This window comes from Pongo abelii, chromosome 18 (assembly GCF_028885655.2).
Source record: "Pongo abelii isolate AG06213 chromosome 18, NHGRI_mPonAbe1-v2.0_pri, whole genome shotgun sequence".
NCBI classification, from domain to species: Eukaryota; Metazoa; Chordata; class Mammalia; order Primates; family Hominidae; genus Pongo; species Pongo abelii.
This window is the reverse complement of record NC_072003.2, coordinates 68,328,945-68,345,315: the sequence shown is the minus strand read 5'-3', so window position 1 is coordinate 68,345,315 and position 16,371 is coordinate 68,328,945. Positions and strand designations below refer to the sequence as shown.

The window sequence follows — 16,371 nt, the reverse complement described above, 5'->3', positions numbered from 1 at the left end:
TAAAATTGTAACTGTAGAATGAAGGTCATGGTATCTTCACTGTAAAAGTTCTTCAACTTTTCTGTCAGCTTCATAATTTCAAATTTTCATAATGAAATGTTAGAAAAAATTTATAAAATAAAAAAATCCATTATATTTCATTTCAATTGGAAATACTGGTTAAGAACTCAAGATTTATTTTCATTTGCTAAAAATCCACATATTTCCTAGCTCTAATCCTTCAAAAAGTCTGAAAGCAATGACAATTTCTTTTTCCTTTTCTTTTTTTTTTTTTTTTGAGACAGGGTCTCACTCTGTCACCCAGGCTGGAGTGCAGTGGTATAATCATAGTCCATTGCACCCTCAAACTCCTGGGCTCAGCTGATCCTCCTATCTTAGGCTCCAAAGCAGCGGAGACCACAGGCATGTGCCACCATGCCCAGCTAATTTGTGTATTTTGTTTTTTTTAACTTCTATATTTTTTGTAGAGACAGTGTTTTACTATGCAGCCCAGGCTGGTCTTGAATTCCTGGGCTCAAGCAATCTGCCCACTTCAGCCTCCCAAAATGCTGCAATTACAGGTATAAGCCACCACATCCAGCCAATGATAATTTCTTTTTTTTTGAGACACGGTCTCACTTTGTCGCCCAGGCTGGAGTGTAGTTGCGCAGTCTCGGCTCACTGCCACCTCCGCCTCAGGGGCTCAAGTAGTTCTCCCGCCTCAGCCTCCAAGTGGCTAGGATTACAGGCGCCCACCATAGCGCTCGGCTAATTTTTGTATTTTTAGTAGAGACAGGGTTTTGCCATGTTGGTAGAGCTGGTCTCGAACTCCTGATCTCAAGTGATCCACCCACCTCAGCCTCCCAAAGTGCTGGGACTACAGGCGTTAGCCACCGCACCCGGCCCATAATTTCAATAGCAATGAATATCCTGTGTCCACATTGTGGTTTGTAAATACCACTTCTTAGAGAGAGTTGTTTTCAAAAATGGGGCAGGAAATACCTCAGATGAGCCTGGGATATCTTCTGCTTGAGAGCAAGGAGTCGATCAAAGACTATCATGGTCATGTCAAAAAGCCCAAGAGCCAATCGGAAATGGTTCCCACAGGCCAAAAATGTGAAATTTGATTAACAACAAGGAATACAATAATTGAAACATCAAATACATAAAATCTATGATTCATAATACAACAAAAAAGATGACTTCATTGGTTACCTTTGGAAGCTGCTAAGACACTAATTTATTATTCTGAAAATTGGTCAACAAAGGAACAGAATGATTCTAACTATATTAAAATATATTCATGTTTATATGCACAGAAAAGGGTCTCAAAGTTTTAATACCTTGAGGTTTTAATAGTGGTGATCTCTGGGTGATAGGGTTAGAGGTAGGATTTTTCTTTTTACCTAATTATAGTTTTAATTTTTTTTTACAATAAATATGTATTGTCTCTGCACTAGAAGTTATGTCAGGGTTATAAAACAGTATGTGGCATATGAGATCATTTTTGTAAAAAGGAAAAATAATATTTTCTGAATTGCTAATAGTGGTACTCTCTGGGTAGTGAGATTAAGGTAATTTTAATTTTCTTCTTTTTGGTTTCTCTATATTTAAAAAATCTTTGCTATATTTTTTATAGAAGTAAAAACATTACTTCTATTTTTAAAAAAGAATAAAAGGAAAGCTGTCACAGTGACATCCCTGTAGTCCCAGCTAGCTGGGAGGCTGAGGTAGAAGCATCACCTGAGCCCAGAAGTTTGAGGCTGCAGTGTACTATGATCACATCTGTGAATAGTCACTGTACTCCAGGCTGGGCAACATAGGGAGACCCTGTCTCTATTTAAAAGAGAGAGAGAGAGAGAGAAAGAGAGAGAGAGAGAGAAACAATAACATCTTTTAAAAATAATGAAAACAGAAGAGTAAGAAATTTGCAATAGTTTTTTTTTTTTTTTTGAGATGGAGTCTCGCTCTGTCACCCAGGCTGGAGTGCAGTGGTGCGATCTTAGCTAACTGCAACCTCTGCCTCCTGGGTTCAAGTGATTCTCGGGCCTCAGCCTCCCGAGTAGCTGGTACTACCGGTGCGTGCCACCACGCCCAGCTAATTTTTGTATTTTTAGTAGAGACGGGGTTTCGCCATGTTGGCCAGGCTGGTCTCGAACTCCTGACCTCAGGAGATCCACCCACCACGGCCTCCCAAAGTGCTGGGATTGATTACAGGTGTGAGCTACCAGGCTCAGCCTGGAATATTCTTCTAGGACTTTCCAGGGCAAGTGTTCTCACCCACTGGCATGAATATCTGGTTCCTTTGGCTAATGTATACCTCAAATGGAAATGAGTGTTATTTCCCTCTTGTTGCCACTAACCATTAAGATCACTAACCAACCTCTAAATGACTTCCTGTGACATAAGATCTTCGAACCCAAACATGGAACACAAAGAAAGTGATTTAAAACAAAAGCTCTTACTGAAGCTTTTCCAGAGCCCCTTTAATGAAGTAGTCTTCTCTGCCCTCTACTGGTGATGAAAATAACATCTACTTGGAAATAAATTGGAGGCATTTCCATAAAGTAGCAGTTCTTAGTATGCTATGGGGACCTGGCTTGCCAGGGGGTTCCCAAGACCCTCTCAGGGGGTCTGCAAGATCAAAACCATTTCATAATAATACTAGGTCATGATGTGCCTTTTATATTCTCAAGAATGTACTGAGTATGAAAGGCTTATTGATATGAGTTCTGATTTCGTATTGCAACAAATCTTTAAGATATTACCTCTCTGGCCAGGGCAATTAGGCAGGAGAAGGAAATAAAGGGTATTCAATTAGGAAAAGAGGAAGTCAAATTGTCCCTGTTTGCAGACGACATGATTGTATATCTAGAAAACCCCATTGTCTCAGCCCAAAATCTCCTTAAGCTGATAAGCAACTTCAGCAAAGTCTCAGGATACAAAATCAATGTACAAAAATCACAAGCATTCTTATACACCAATAACAGACAAACAGAGAGCCAAATCATGAGTGAACTCTCATTCACAATTGCTTCAAAGAGAATAAAATACTTAGGAATCCAACTTACAAAGGACGTGAAGGACCTCTTCAAGGAGAACTACAAACCACCGCTCAATGAAATAAAAGAGGATACAAACAAATGGAAGAACATTCCATGCTCATGGGTAGGAAGAATCAATATCGTGAAAATGGCCATACTGCCCAAGGTAATTTATAGATTCAATGCCATCCCCATCAAGCTACCAATGACTTTCTTCACAGAATTGGAAAAAACTACTTTAAAGTTCATATGGAACCAAAAAAGAGCCCGCATCGCCAAGTCAATCCTAAGCCAAAAGAACAAAGCTAGAGGCATCATGCTACCTGACTTCAAACTATACTACAAGGCTACAGTAACCAAAACAGCATGGTACTGGTACCAAAACAGAGACATAGATCAATGGAACAGAACAGAGCCCTCAGAAATAATGCCGCATATCTACAACTATCTGATCTTTGACAAACCTGAGAAAAACAAGCAATGGGGAAAGGATTCCCTATTTAATAAATGGTGCTGGGAAAACTGGCTAGCCATATGTAGAAAGCTGAAACTGGATCCCTTCCTTACACCTTATACAAAAATTAATTCAAGATGGATTAAAGACTTAAACGTTAGACCTAAAACCATAAAAACCCTAGAAGAAAACCTAGGCATTACCATTCAGGACATAGGCATGGGCAAGGACTTCATGTCTAAAACACCAAAAGCAATGGCAACAAAAGCCAAAATGGACAAATGGGATCTAATTAAACTGTGCAGAAAGAGCTTCTGCACAGCAAAAGAAACTACCATCAGAGTGAACAGGCAACCTACAAAATGGGAGAAAATTTTCGCAACCTACTCATCTGACAAAGGGCTAATATCCAGAATCTACAATGAACTCCAACAAATTTACAAGAAAAAAACAAACAACCCCATCAAAAAGTGGGTGAGGGATATGAACAGACATTTCTCAAAAGAAGACATGCAGCCAAAAGACACATGAAAAAATATCATCACTGGCCATCAGAGAAATGCAAATCAAAACCACAATGAGATACCATCTCACACCAGTTAGAATGGCAATCATTAAAAAGTCAGGAAACAACAGGTGCTGGAGAGGATGTGGAGAAATAGGAACACTTTTACACTGTTGATGGGACTGTAAACTAGTTCAACCATTGTGGAAGTCAGTGTGGCGATTCCTCAGGCATCTAGAACTAGAAATACCATTTGACCCAGCCATCCCATTACTGGGTATATACCCAAAGGACTATAAATCATGCTGCTATAAAGACACATGCACTCGTATGTTTACTGCAGCACTATTCACAATAGCAAAGACTTGGAACCAACCCAAATGTCCAACAATGATAGACTGGATTAAGAAAATGTGGCACATATACACCATGGAATACTATGCAGCCATAAAAAATGATGAGTTCATGTCCTTTGTAGGGACATGGATGAAACTGGAAATCATCATTCTCAGTAAACTATCGCAAGGACAAAAAACCAAACACCGCATGTTCTCACTTATAGATGGGAACTGAACAATGAGAACACATGGACACAGGAAGGGGAACATCACACTCTGGGGACTGTTGTGGGGTAGGGGGAGGGGGGAGGGATAGCATTAGGAGATATACCTAATGCTAAACGACGAGTTAATGGGTGCAGCACACCAGCATGGCACATGTATACATATGTAACTAACCTGCACATTGTGCACATGTACCCTAAAACTTAAAGTATAATAATAACAATAAAAAAATTAAAATAAATAAATTAATTAATTAAAAAAAAAAAGATATTACCTCTTTGGCCAGGCGCAGTGGCTCACGCCTGTAATCCTAGCACTTTGGGAGGCTGAGGTGGGCAGATCACTTGAAGTCAGGAGTTCGAGACCAGCCTGACCAACGTAGAGAAACCCCATCTCTACTAAAAATACAAAATTAGCTGGGCGTGGTGGTGCATGTCTGTAATCCCAGCTACTCGGGAGGCTGAGGCAGGAGAATCGCTTGATCCGGGAGGCGGAGGTGGCAATGAGCCGAGATCGCACCACTGCATTCCATCTTGGGCAACAAGAGCGAAACTCCGCCACAAAAAAAAAAAAAGGTATTACCTCTTGTTGAGTTTCTCATCACTTTTTTCCCCACACAATTCATGCAGAGATTATCTTGTTGAGCTTTAGAATTGTGTAAAAGAAGGCCGGACGTGGTGGCTCACGCCTGTAATCCCAGCACTTTGGGAGGCTGAGGCGGGAGGATTACGAAGTCATGAGTTCCAGACCAGCCTGGCCAATATGGTGAAAACCTGTCTCTACTAAAAAAAAAAAAAATTAGCCAGGCACAGTGGCACGTGCCCGTTGTCCCAATTACTCGGGAGGCTGAAGCAGGAGAATTGCTTGAACCTGGGAGGCGGCGGTTGCAGTGAGCCGAGATCGCACCACTGCACTCCAGCCTGGGCAACAGAGCAAGACTCCGTCTAAAAAAAAAAAAGAAAGAATCATATAAAAGAATGTATATAATTATCTGAAAAGGTGATTGAACTCTCCTCCCTTTTCCAATTACATATCTATGTAAGTCTAGGTTTTCTTCATGTACTTCAGTCAAAACAATCTATCATGACAGACTGGAGAAGCAGATACGAAAATCCAGCTGACTTCTTGGTTGGGCATGGTGGCTCACGCCTGTAATCCTAATCCTAGTACTCTGGGAGGTCAAGGTAGGCAGATCACCTGAGGTCAGGAGTTTGAGACCAGCCTGGCCAACATGGTGAAATGCCATCTCTACTAAAAGTACAAAAAATTAGCCGGGCGTGGTGACACATGCCTGTAATCCCAGCTACTCAGGAGGCTGAGGTAGGAGAATCGCTTGAACCCGGGAGGTGGAGGTTGCAGTGAGCCGAGATTGCGCCACTGCATTCCAGCCTGGGCAACAAGAGCGAAATTCCATCTCAAAAAATAATAAAAGTACAAAAATTAGCCAGGCATGGTGGTGGGTGCCTGTAGTCCCAGCTACAAGGGAGGCTGAGGCATGAGAATTGCTTGAACCTGGGAGATGGGGGTTCCAGTGAGTTAAGATCATGCCACTGCACTCCAGCCTGGGTGATGGAGTGAAACTCTGTCTAAAAAAAAGACAAAAAAACAAAAAAAATAGGGTCTTACTCTGTCACCCAGGCTGGAGCGCACTAGTGTAATCATGGCTCACCACAGCCTAGACTTGGACCTCTCGGGCTCAAGCAATCCTCCCATCTCAGCCTCCCCAGTAGCTGGGACCACAGGTGTATAGTACCATGCCTGGCCATTTTTTTTTAGTTTTTTGTAGACACAGAGTATCACTATGTTGCCCAGTCTAGTCTCAAACTCCTGGGATCCCGCCTCAGCCTCCCAAAGTGCTGGGATTACAGGTATGGCCCACCTCGCCCAGACACTACAGATATTTTTAAATTCCCTAAGCAGCTAATATGATAAAATAGTAGACAGATTCATATAATATATAACAGACTACATGTACAAAATAATATAATTTTACACACTAATTCCTCTTCAAATAGGAATGCTTGAATTTCTGTAAATTAAATGAGAACATATATGTGTACTCCACCACATACTCATAGAGATTAGAGAGTCTTCTATAAATGAAGCATAATATACGTGTTTCATGATAGACGATAACTTCCAGGATTTTTGCTTATTTAAACGTGTTCTCAGTCATACAATAGAGAGTTGCAGGCCAGGTGCAGTGGCTCAGGCCTGTAATCCCAGCACTTTGGGAGGCCAAGACAGGCAGATCACTTGAGGTCAGGAGTTCGAGACCAGCCTGGCCAACATGGTAAAACTCCGTCTCCACTAAAAAGACAAAAATTAGCTGGGCATGGTGGTGCACACCTGTAATCCCACCTACTCGGGAGGCTGAGGCAGGAGAATCACTTGAACCTGGGAGGCAGAGGTTGCAGTGAGCCGAGATCGAGATTGTGCCACTGCACTCCAGCCTGGGCAACAGAGTGAGACTCCGTCTCAAAAAAAAAAAAAAAAAAAAAAAGAGTTGCCATTGCAAGACAAGCGACCTCTCGATTAGCAACTTAAAATTCTATTTTGCAGTCTGACTCTTAATTGAGACAATGTAGTATATTTACCATACGTTTAGTGGAAATAACCTAAATTCAAATTCTGCCACTTACTGGTCTGACATTGGGCAATTTCCAACGTACCTGAACCTTGGTTCCTTCATCCGTAAAAACTGAATACAAGTAGTACCGATCCCAGGGGATCGTTATGAGGATTAAATGATGTGTATGTAAACAGCCTACTATGGGGACTGATACTTAGTAGGCACTAATTTACTAATATTAATAACGTGTTCACTTCCCGCTGGTGTGGTGTAATGTTTGCAGAAGTTTTTGCAATTTTGAGTATAAAATCTGAGACTGGGAGGTGATCCCCTTTGGCCTTTCATGTGCCCTTGCTAATTCTACAGATCTCTTCCCATCCCTTCCCCCAAATATACACCCCAGTGATAAGTAGAGCTCTATCTTCTACGTCCTTTCCAAAAGCTCCAGATAACATCAGAGCCCCTATACTGAATAATTTGTCTGATTCTGAGAAAGGGGTTCAGTAGATCTCGGGCATAGGTCCGTGTTCTGCCCCTAATTTGACCACGTGATCTTGGAGAGGTTACTTAATTTCTTCAGTGAGCCTTGGGTGTCCTCAGTCGCAAAAGGAGTAGCAGCTTCAACCACTCCTAACGTCCCTTCAGATTTTAGATTGGGAAGAAACTGTCCATGCACAACAAAGATTAAAAGCGCCTGAAAACCCCTAAATACTCTCCCCAAACCCATTTCAAACATCACTGCTTCCGATTTCTGGACTTCCTGCCATTTCGTACACATCTCAAGGGTCCATGCTGGCCGCTGCGCCCTCACGCGGCTAGGACCTCACATTTCTACGTCGCGGGCCCCCTACCCTCTCTGGAGCTGTGTCCATATCCCCTTCCCAAGAGCGCTGCAGTAAGCACTGAATGAAATAACGGCCCCGCCTGACAGAGCCCAGCACAAGGCAAATGCTCAAGAGATGTTGGCTAATATCAGCAGTCAACGGATCCCGCGCCCTCCTTGAACCTCAGTTTCCTCAAAAACGTAATGAGGACGGGCATAAACAATGCTCAAAGCCCCCAGCAGCGGGCGGAGGGTCCCGAGGCGGGCCCAAGGGGCGCACGCTGCGGAAGGCAGGGCAGCCCCGGAAGCCGGGCGGCCCTGAGAGTCCCGGGTCCAGCCCGGCGCCGAGATGCGTCCTCTCACCTCCCGGGCTCAGCAGCAGCTTCAATGCCTCCAAAATCCGATCCAGACCGCATGTCTCCTGAGCCCCGCTGCCCACGGCCTGTCCTGGGGCCGCCATGACTGGAGTGTAACACTACGCTCTCGACCCGCTCAGGCGCCTCGGCATGGCGCCGCCGCCGCCATGTTAAGTGTGGCAGAAAGGCTGGGCACACTATGGGGCGGGGCCCGCAGGGTGGGGCGGGGCCAAATCGGTCGGGAACGCCCCCTTCACATTTTTTTTCCGTCCCGGCTTAGTCCGGGGGGTAGGAGGGAACCCAAAAATGGCTAATCTGCCCACGCGCACAGTTTCAGAAGCTCAATATGATTAACCGCTATGTAAAGAAGGAAGAGAGAAGTAATTTATCATTAAATCTATATTTCAATATGAAAATACTCAGGTACTCAACTCTGGCAGACATCATGAAGCAGACAGATGCTTCCATCTGCTTACAGTGAAGTATGGATAAGAAAAACAATATTCAGGCTGGGCGCGGTGGCTCACAACTGTAATCCCAGCACTTTGGGAGGCCGAGGCGGGCAGATCACAAGGTCAGGAGTTTGAGACCAACCTGTCCGATATGGTGAAACCCCGTCTCTACTAAACATACAAAAATTAGCCAGGCGTGGTGGCGGGCGCCTGTAGTCCCAGCTACCCGGGAGGCTGAGGCAGGAGAATCGCTCGAAGCTGGGAGGCGGAGGTTGCAGTGAGCCGAGATCACACCACTGCACTCCAGCCTGGGCGACAGAGCAAGACTCCATCTCAAAACAAACAAACAAAACCTAAGTACAGACTTACACACGCATATATATCCATTGTGAATGTAAAGCTACAAATGTTGCTATGGGTAATATGATTTTTTTATTTTTAGTGAACTTAGTAAAGTTCCCAGTAAAAGTTCGATCTTTGTTCTGTTTTCATGGTTGATGCATTCCTTGAAAATTCAATGTCTATCAAAACCATGCCCTCCGCCAAACTGTTTTTATATGTAAAACAGAATGGATTTGAGATTGAGATAATCGGAAACAGGTTTTCACCTACATAAATCCTGGTGGGATGTTGAAAAACCATGTTGTCTGAAAGTCATGCTGCAGACACAGGACAATGTTTTTGAGGGTAGGACCTTTATTTTTATTTTATTTTTTGAGATGGGGTCTCGCTCTGTCGCCTAGGCTGGAGTTCAGTGGCGTGATCTCGGCTCACTGCAACCTCTGCCTCCCAGGCTCAAACAATTATCTGGCCTCAGCCCTCCGAGTAGCTGGGATTACTGGAGTGCCCCAGCATGCCCGGCTAATTTTTGTATTTTTTGTGGAGACAGGGTTTTGCCCTCTTGGCTAGGCTGGTCTTGAGCTCCTCACCTCAAGTGACCTGCCCACCTGGGCCTCCCAAAGTGCTAGGATTACAGGCGTGAGCCACCGCGCCCGGCCCAAAGGACAAACTTCTTAATGGTCCGGTCCTTGGGCGAGAATAAGTTGCGCATAGCTATTACCTTTTTTGGCATGACTCTTGTTTCTTCTTTTCTTTGTCATTTTGGAATGCAGGACCTGAGAGGGAAAAACGCTAAAATTTTTTTTTTAGAGATAGTCTCTATGTTGCCCAGACTTGTCTCAAACTCCTGGCCTCAAGTGATCCTCCCGCCTCAGCCTCCCAAGTAGCTGGGATTACAGATGCATGCCACCATACCCGGCTAATTTTTGTAGAGATGGCGTTTCACCACGTCACCCAGGCTGGTCTCAAACTCCTGAGCTCAAGCTATTTGCCCACTTCGACCTTCCAAAATATTGAAATTACAGGCGTGAGCCACTGAGTCTGGCCTTAAAAATATTTTTGAATGGGAAATAAATGACCTACAAAATTGCCACCGTGCTCTTTTTATTTTGTGTATTCCTTTCCGGGCTTTGTCATTAGATAATGTTTTCTCCATTGTGTATGGGCACAGGTTCATTTGGGAAATAAAAAATTTTAAAAGTATTTTGAGATGTTAAACATTTAGTGAGACGGGGGTAAAGCATTGTGTGGGAAAGGCTTGAGGGGTTTGGTGCAAAAATACAAGTAAAGGCCCGCACACCGTCAGTCTAAATATTTCAATGTTAGAAATCAAGCAAAGAGATTGTTAAATAAAATATTTTCTATCCTCCTACCTTGAAAATTCTATCAAGTTTGAATTCAGAATTCTCAGACTGTCTCAGAGCTCCACAATGGATAAGGGGTCATTCCTCTGGTCTGACCCATTTTTCTTCTCACCAGCATCTCCATCCTGCACCATGAAGGCTGGGCACTTAGACGTGTGGGCACCCACAGCCCTGCACATTCAGATTCTGTCCACGCCCCACAGCCCATCCCTTCCACAAAGCATCTACCATTTGGCCCCTCTGGGTCTAGAACTGCAGATGGGGGCCGGGCGCAGTGGCTCACACCTGTAATCCCAGCACTTGGGCGGCTGAGATGGATAGATCACAAGGTCAAGAGATCGAGACCATCCTGGCCGACATGGTGAAACCCCATCTCTACTAAAAATACAAAAATTCACTGGGCATAGTGGTGTACGCCTATAGTCCCAGCTACTCGGGAGGCTGAGGCAGGAGAATCGCTTGAACCTGGGAGGCGGAGGTTGCAGTGAACCGAGATCACATCACTACACTCCAGCCTGGTGACAAAGGGAGATTTTGTCTCAAAAAAATAAAAAACAAAACAAAACTTCAGACGGGGAGCACAGTGCACCATCCAGAGGGCAGACCCAGGGAAGAGTCCTGCAAAGCCCTAGAAGAAGTCCTGGGATGGTTGGGCGGGGAATTCCAGGACCTCAGAATCCAGACTCTGGGCCAGGTGTGGTGGCTTATGCCTGTAATCCCAGCACTTTGGGAGGCTGAGGTGGGAGGATTTCTTTTGCCCAGGAGTTTGACACCAGGCTGGGCAACATAGGGAGACCCTATCTCTATAAAATAAATACAAAAATTAGCCAGGTCAGGAGTTTGAGACCAGCCTGACCAACATGGTGAAACCCCATCTCTACTAAAGATACAAAAATTAGCCAGGTGTGGTGGTGCGCACCTGTAATCCTAGCTGCTCAGGAGGCTGAGGCAGGAGAATCGCTTGAACCCAGGAGTGAGCCGAGATCGCGCCACAGCACTCCAGCCTGGGCGACAGACTGAGACTCTGTCTCAAAAAACAAACAAAAAAAGAACATGGAGTGTGGTCTTGGAGGAGGGTGAGGATTTGGAGATTTGGATGGGCAAGTCCCCCAGGCCTGGCAGATTTCTTGCCCAGGGTAGGGGGCATGGTGGAGGTGGCCAGATGGAGCTTCTCAAGCATGGGCCCAGGGCCAGGAGACTACCAGGCCTGAGCCTAAGGGCAGTACTGGTGTGGGATTTACAAAAGATGATTACAGGATATTCAGAGCTGAGAATCCTTTATCCCAAAGTATTACAAGACCTAGACATCTCTTCTGTTTTTATCTCTTAGGCTCTGTGGGCTGAGCCAACACAAATTGTCATGCATAATTTCAAAAGCAATGTCATAAGATCCCATAAAAATTCTTACAGCAAAGTAATATATCCCATGTGGAACACTGGGTGTATTTTAATATGTGTGATAGGATATTGGAGGAGTGCCTGGGTCCACGAGGCTGTAGCATAAATTGGCCCTTGTCTAAAGAGGAAGAAACATGCTCAGGCTTCTCCCAGCATCAAATTATTCAGATGTGCTTTAAGTACCCTGTTTCTGTAGAATTTTGTATTTAAGCTTATGGAATTTTAGTTTATAGGACTTGAATTCTGGTAGCCCCTTCCTTGGTTTGCTCTTGGCAGCTTTGTTAAAACACAGAAGTACGACTGGGCGCGGTGGCTCACACCTGTTATCCCAGCACTTTGGAAGGCTGAGGTGGGCAAATAACCCGAGGTCAGGAGTTCGAGACCAGCATAACTTACAAGGTTAAATCTTGTCTCTACTAAAAATACAAAAATTAGCCTGGTGTGGTGGGGCACGCCTGTAATCCCAGCTACTCAGGAGGCTGAGGCAGGGGAATCACGTGAACCTGGGAGGCGGAGGTTGCAGTGAACTGAGATCATGCCACTGCACTCTAAATGCTTTGTATATATCAACTCATTTAGTGCTCAAAACACTATAAAGCAAATACAATTACTCTCTTTTTTTTTGAGACAGAGTCTGTCTCTGTCGCCCAGGCTGGAGTGCAGTGATGGGATCTTGGCTCACTGCAACCTCCGCCTCCCGGGTTCAAGTGATTCTCCTGCTTCAGCCTCCCAAGTAGCCAGGACTACAGGCCATGCCAACAAGCCCAGATAATTTTTGTATTTTTAGTATAGACAAGGTTTCACTAAGTCGGCCAGGCTGGTCTTGAACTCCTGACCTCAGGTGATCTGCCCACCTCGGCCTCCCAAAGTGCTGGGATTACAGGCGTGAGCCACCGCACCCGGCCCAATTACCCTCATTTTAGAGATGAAGACACTGAGGCATAGAAAGGTCAGGTCACTTATCTAAGCTCATAGCTGGAAAGGACAGAATCAGGATTTGAACTCAGACAGCACAACTCTAGTGTCTTGGCATCTAATGAACCAGCAAAAGAACAGAGGAGCTGTTCCCCAGGTCTCCTGTGCTTCCAGACCCTCGCTGGGGGCAACTGCCTTCACCACAGACTTTTTCAGAGGTTAAAATTTCCAGCCTCGGCAACATGGTGAAATGCCAACTCTGTAAAAAATATATAACTTAGCGGGCGTGGTGGCACATGCCTGTTGTCCCAGGTTCTTGGGAAGTAGGGTGGGAGGATTGCTTGAACCCGTGAGGTCGAGGCTGCAGTGAGCCGTGTTCACGCCATTTCACTCCAGCTTGGGTGACAGAGGGAGACTGTGTTCCAAAAAAACCAAAATTTCCTTGCTGGTACAGACCCTCGCACATAGTAGGTGCTCTGTAAACTATTTAATTTTTGTTTTGTTTTGGAGATGGAGTCTCGCTCTGTAACCAGGCTGGAGTGCAGTGGCGCGATCTCTGCTCACTGCAACCTCAGCCTCCGGGGTTCAAGCGATTCTCCCCTCTCAGCCTCCTGAGTAGCTGGGATTACAGGTGCCCGCCTCACGTCTGTAATTCCAGCACTTTGGGAGACCAAGGAGGGTGGATCACTTGAGGTCAGGAGTTCGAGACCAGCCTGGGCAACATGATGAAACCCCATCTCTACAAAAATTCAAAAAAATTAGCTGGGCATGGTGGTGCATACCTGTAATCCCAGCTACTAGGGAGGCTGAGGCAGGAGAATCACTTGAACCCGGGAGGCGGAGGTTGCAGTGAGCCAAGGTGGCACCACTGCATTCCAGCCTGGGTGACAGAGCAAGACCCCATCTCAAAATAAATAAAAAAAATTAAAAAATATTATAAAATACATAGAAAAAAACAAAACAAGTGAACAAGTGCTGGGGAGGATGTGAAGAAATCAGGTATCTGATAAGGGATTAATTTCCAGAATATATATTTTTAAAACTCAACAGCAAACAACACAATTCAAAAACGGATAAAAGGATCCATATATATATATAAAATACATATTTTTATATATTTATATATTATATATTTATTTTTGAGACAGAGTCTCGCTCTGTTGCCCAGGCTTGAGTGCAGTGGCACAATCTCTGCTCACTGAAAGCTCTGGCTTCCGGATTCATGCCATTCTCCTGCCTCAGCCTCCTGAGTTGCTGGGACTACAGGCACCCGCCACCATGCTCGGCTAATTTTTTGTATTTTAGTAGAGACGGGGTTTCACCGTGTTAGCCAGGATGGTCTCCATCTCCTGACATCGTGACCCACCCGCCTTGGCCTCCCAAAGTGCTGGGATTACAGGCGCAAGCCACCAAGCCCGGCCCCAAAATATCTTTTTTTCACTGCAGGCCAGGCGCGGCAGCTCATGCCTATAATCCCAGCAATTTGGGAGGCCAAGGTGGGTGGATCACTTGAGGTCAGGAGTTGGAGACCAGCCTGGGCAACATGGTGAAACCCTGTCTGTACTAAAAATACAAAAATTAGCCGGGCATAGCGGTGAGCACCTGTAATCCCAGCTACTCGGGAGGCTGAGGCAGGAGAATTTCTTGAACCCGGGAAGTGGAGGTTGCAGTGAGCCAAGATCGCGCCACTGCACTTTAGCCTGGGTAACAGAGCAGAATCTTGTCTCAAAAAATAAAATAAAAAGTAAGGGCGGGTGCAGTGGCTCACGCCTGTAATCCCAGCACTTTGGGAGGTTGAGGCAGGCGGATCACGAGGTCAGGAGATGGAGACCATCCTGGCTAACACGGTGAAACCCATCTCTACTAAAAATACCAAAAATAAATAAATAAATAAATAAATAAATAAGCCGGGCGTGGTAACAGGCGCCTGTAGTCCCAGCTACTCGGGAAGCTGAGGCAGGAGAATGGCGTGAACTCAGGAGGTGGAGCTTGCAGGGAGCAGAGATCGTGCCACTGCACTCCAGCTTGGGCGACAGAGCAAGACTCCACCTCAAAAAAAAAAAAAAAAAAAAAAGCCAGATGCAAAAGGATGATTAAAGGAGTCTACATACATGGAAAGTAGAATAGAGATTAGGAGGGGATGGGGAGAGGCAGGAATGGAGAGTTATTGCCCACTAGATACAAAATTTATTTGGAATGATGAAAAAGTTCTAACACCAGAGCTGATGGTTATACAATATTTTGAATGTACTTAATACCACTGAATTGTACACTTAAAAAACAGTTGAAATAAATGGGTACAGAGTTTGTCTGGGATGATGAAAAAGTTCTGAAGATAGTGGTGATGGTTGCAACACAATTTGAATATACTTAATGTCATTGAACTGTATACTTAAACATGGCTACAATGAGGCCAACAAGGTGGCTGACTCCTGTAATCCCAGTACTTTGGGAGGCAAAGGAGGGCAGATGACTTGAGCCCGGGAGTTCAAGACCAGCCTGTGCAGCATAGCGAGATCCCTGTCTCTACAAAACAATTTTAAAAATTAGCTGGGTGTAGTGGTGCAACACCTGTAGTCCCAGCTACTAGGGAGGCTGAGAGAGGAGGATCATTTGTGACTGGGAGATTGAGGCTGCAGTGTGCCACTGCACTCCAGCCTGGGTGACAGAGTGAGACCCTGTCTCAAAATTTAACAAAAGGGCTAAAATCATGAATTTTATGTTGTATTTTACCACAATAAAAAATTACCCAAAGAAAAAAGTCATACCCCTTCAACAGAGAAAAGTTTTAGGCTTACACTAGGATTTCTTAACAGTGGCTGACATTTTGTGCTGGATAATTCTTTGTTGTGAGGAACTGTCCTGTGCAGGGATGTTTAGCAGCATCCCTGGCCCTGATGTGATGACAGGACCACCTCCCCAGGTACTCCAGAAATTGCAAAATGTCACATGGAGAAGGGGGCCACATTCTTCTCCAGCAGAGAACCACTGGCCTGTATTCACTTGCTGACCCCGAGAACGTCGTTTGAAACTTTGCTCTGTCCCATCCTTCAGCTCGGCCCACAGTCCCATGGACATGGGAATTTTATTGGTTTCATCACATGCCACATGGATGGACACTGTTCAAATAAAGTTACCGTGTGAATGCAGTTTCTCCCATGTTGCGTCCAGTAGAATGACAGAAACTTCTGGAGAAGTCACTTCAGCATGAAGTTTATAAAAATTTTTTTTATTTTTTGAGATGGAGTCTCCTCTGTCACCTAGGCTGAAGTGCAGTGGCACAATCTCGGCTCACTGCAACCTCTGCCTCCTGAGTTCAAGTGAATCTCATGCCTCAGCCTCCCGAGTAGCTGGGACTACAGGAGCGCGCCACCACGCCCAGCTAATTTTTGTGTTTTTGTGGAGACGGGGTTTCACTATGTTGCCCAGGCTGGTCTCAAACTCCTGAGCTCAAGTGATCTACCTGCCTCGGCCTCCCAAAGTGCTGAGATTACAGGCGTGAGCCACCGCGCCCGGCCTCTTTCTCCACGTTTTGACTGAGGCCATCTCCATGCATCTTTTCTCTTGCCTGGAAATGTGGTGGAATCAAATAAAACAAATTTGACAA

At 45.0% G+C, this 16,371-nt stretch overlaps 1 protein-coding gene across 6 annotated transcripts in view; it reads right to left on the bottom strand.

Moving 5' to 3' along the window:
- Positions 1 to 8,497, bottom strand: part of TANGO6 (transport and golgi organization 6 homolog) — a 242,660-nt gene extending 234,163 nt beyond the window's left edge. For 4 of the 6 annotated variants that reach the window (XR_010137850.1, XM_063717734.1, XM_054534042.2 and 1 more), the window contains exon 1: positions 8,304 to 8,482. Coding sequence is in view for 5 of the 6 variants with exons in the window: in XM_063717734.1 (XP_063573804.1) it covers positions 8,304 to 8,400 (97 nt within the window). In the remaining variant the exon portion in view is untranslated. Of the gene's footprint in view, positions 1 to 8,303 lie in introns of all 6 variants that reach the window. The other 2 variants (XM_024233267.3, XM_054534041.2) reach the window with 1 other exon arrangement.
- Positions 8,498 to 16,371: the final 7,874 nt, after the last annotated feature.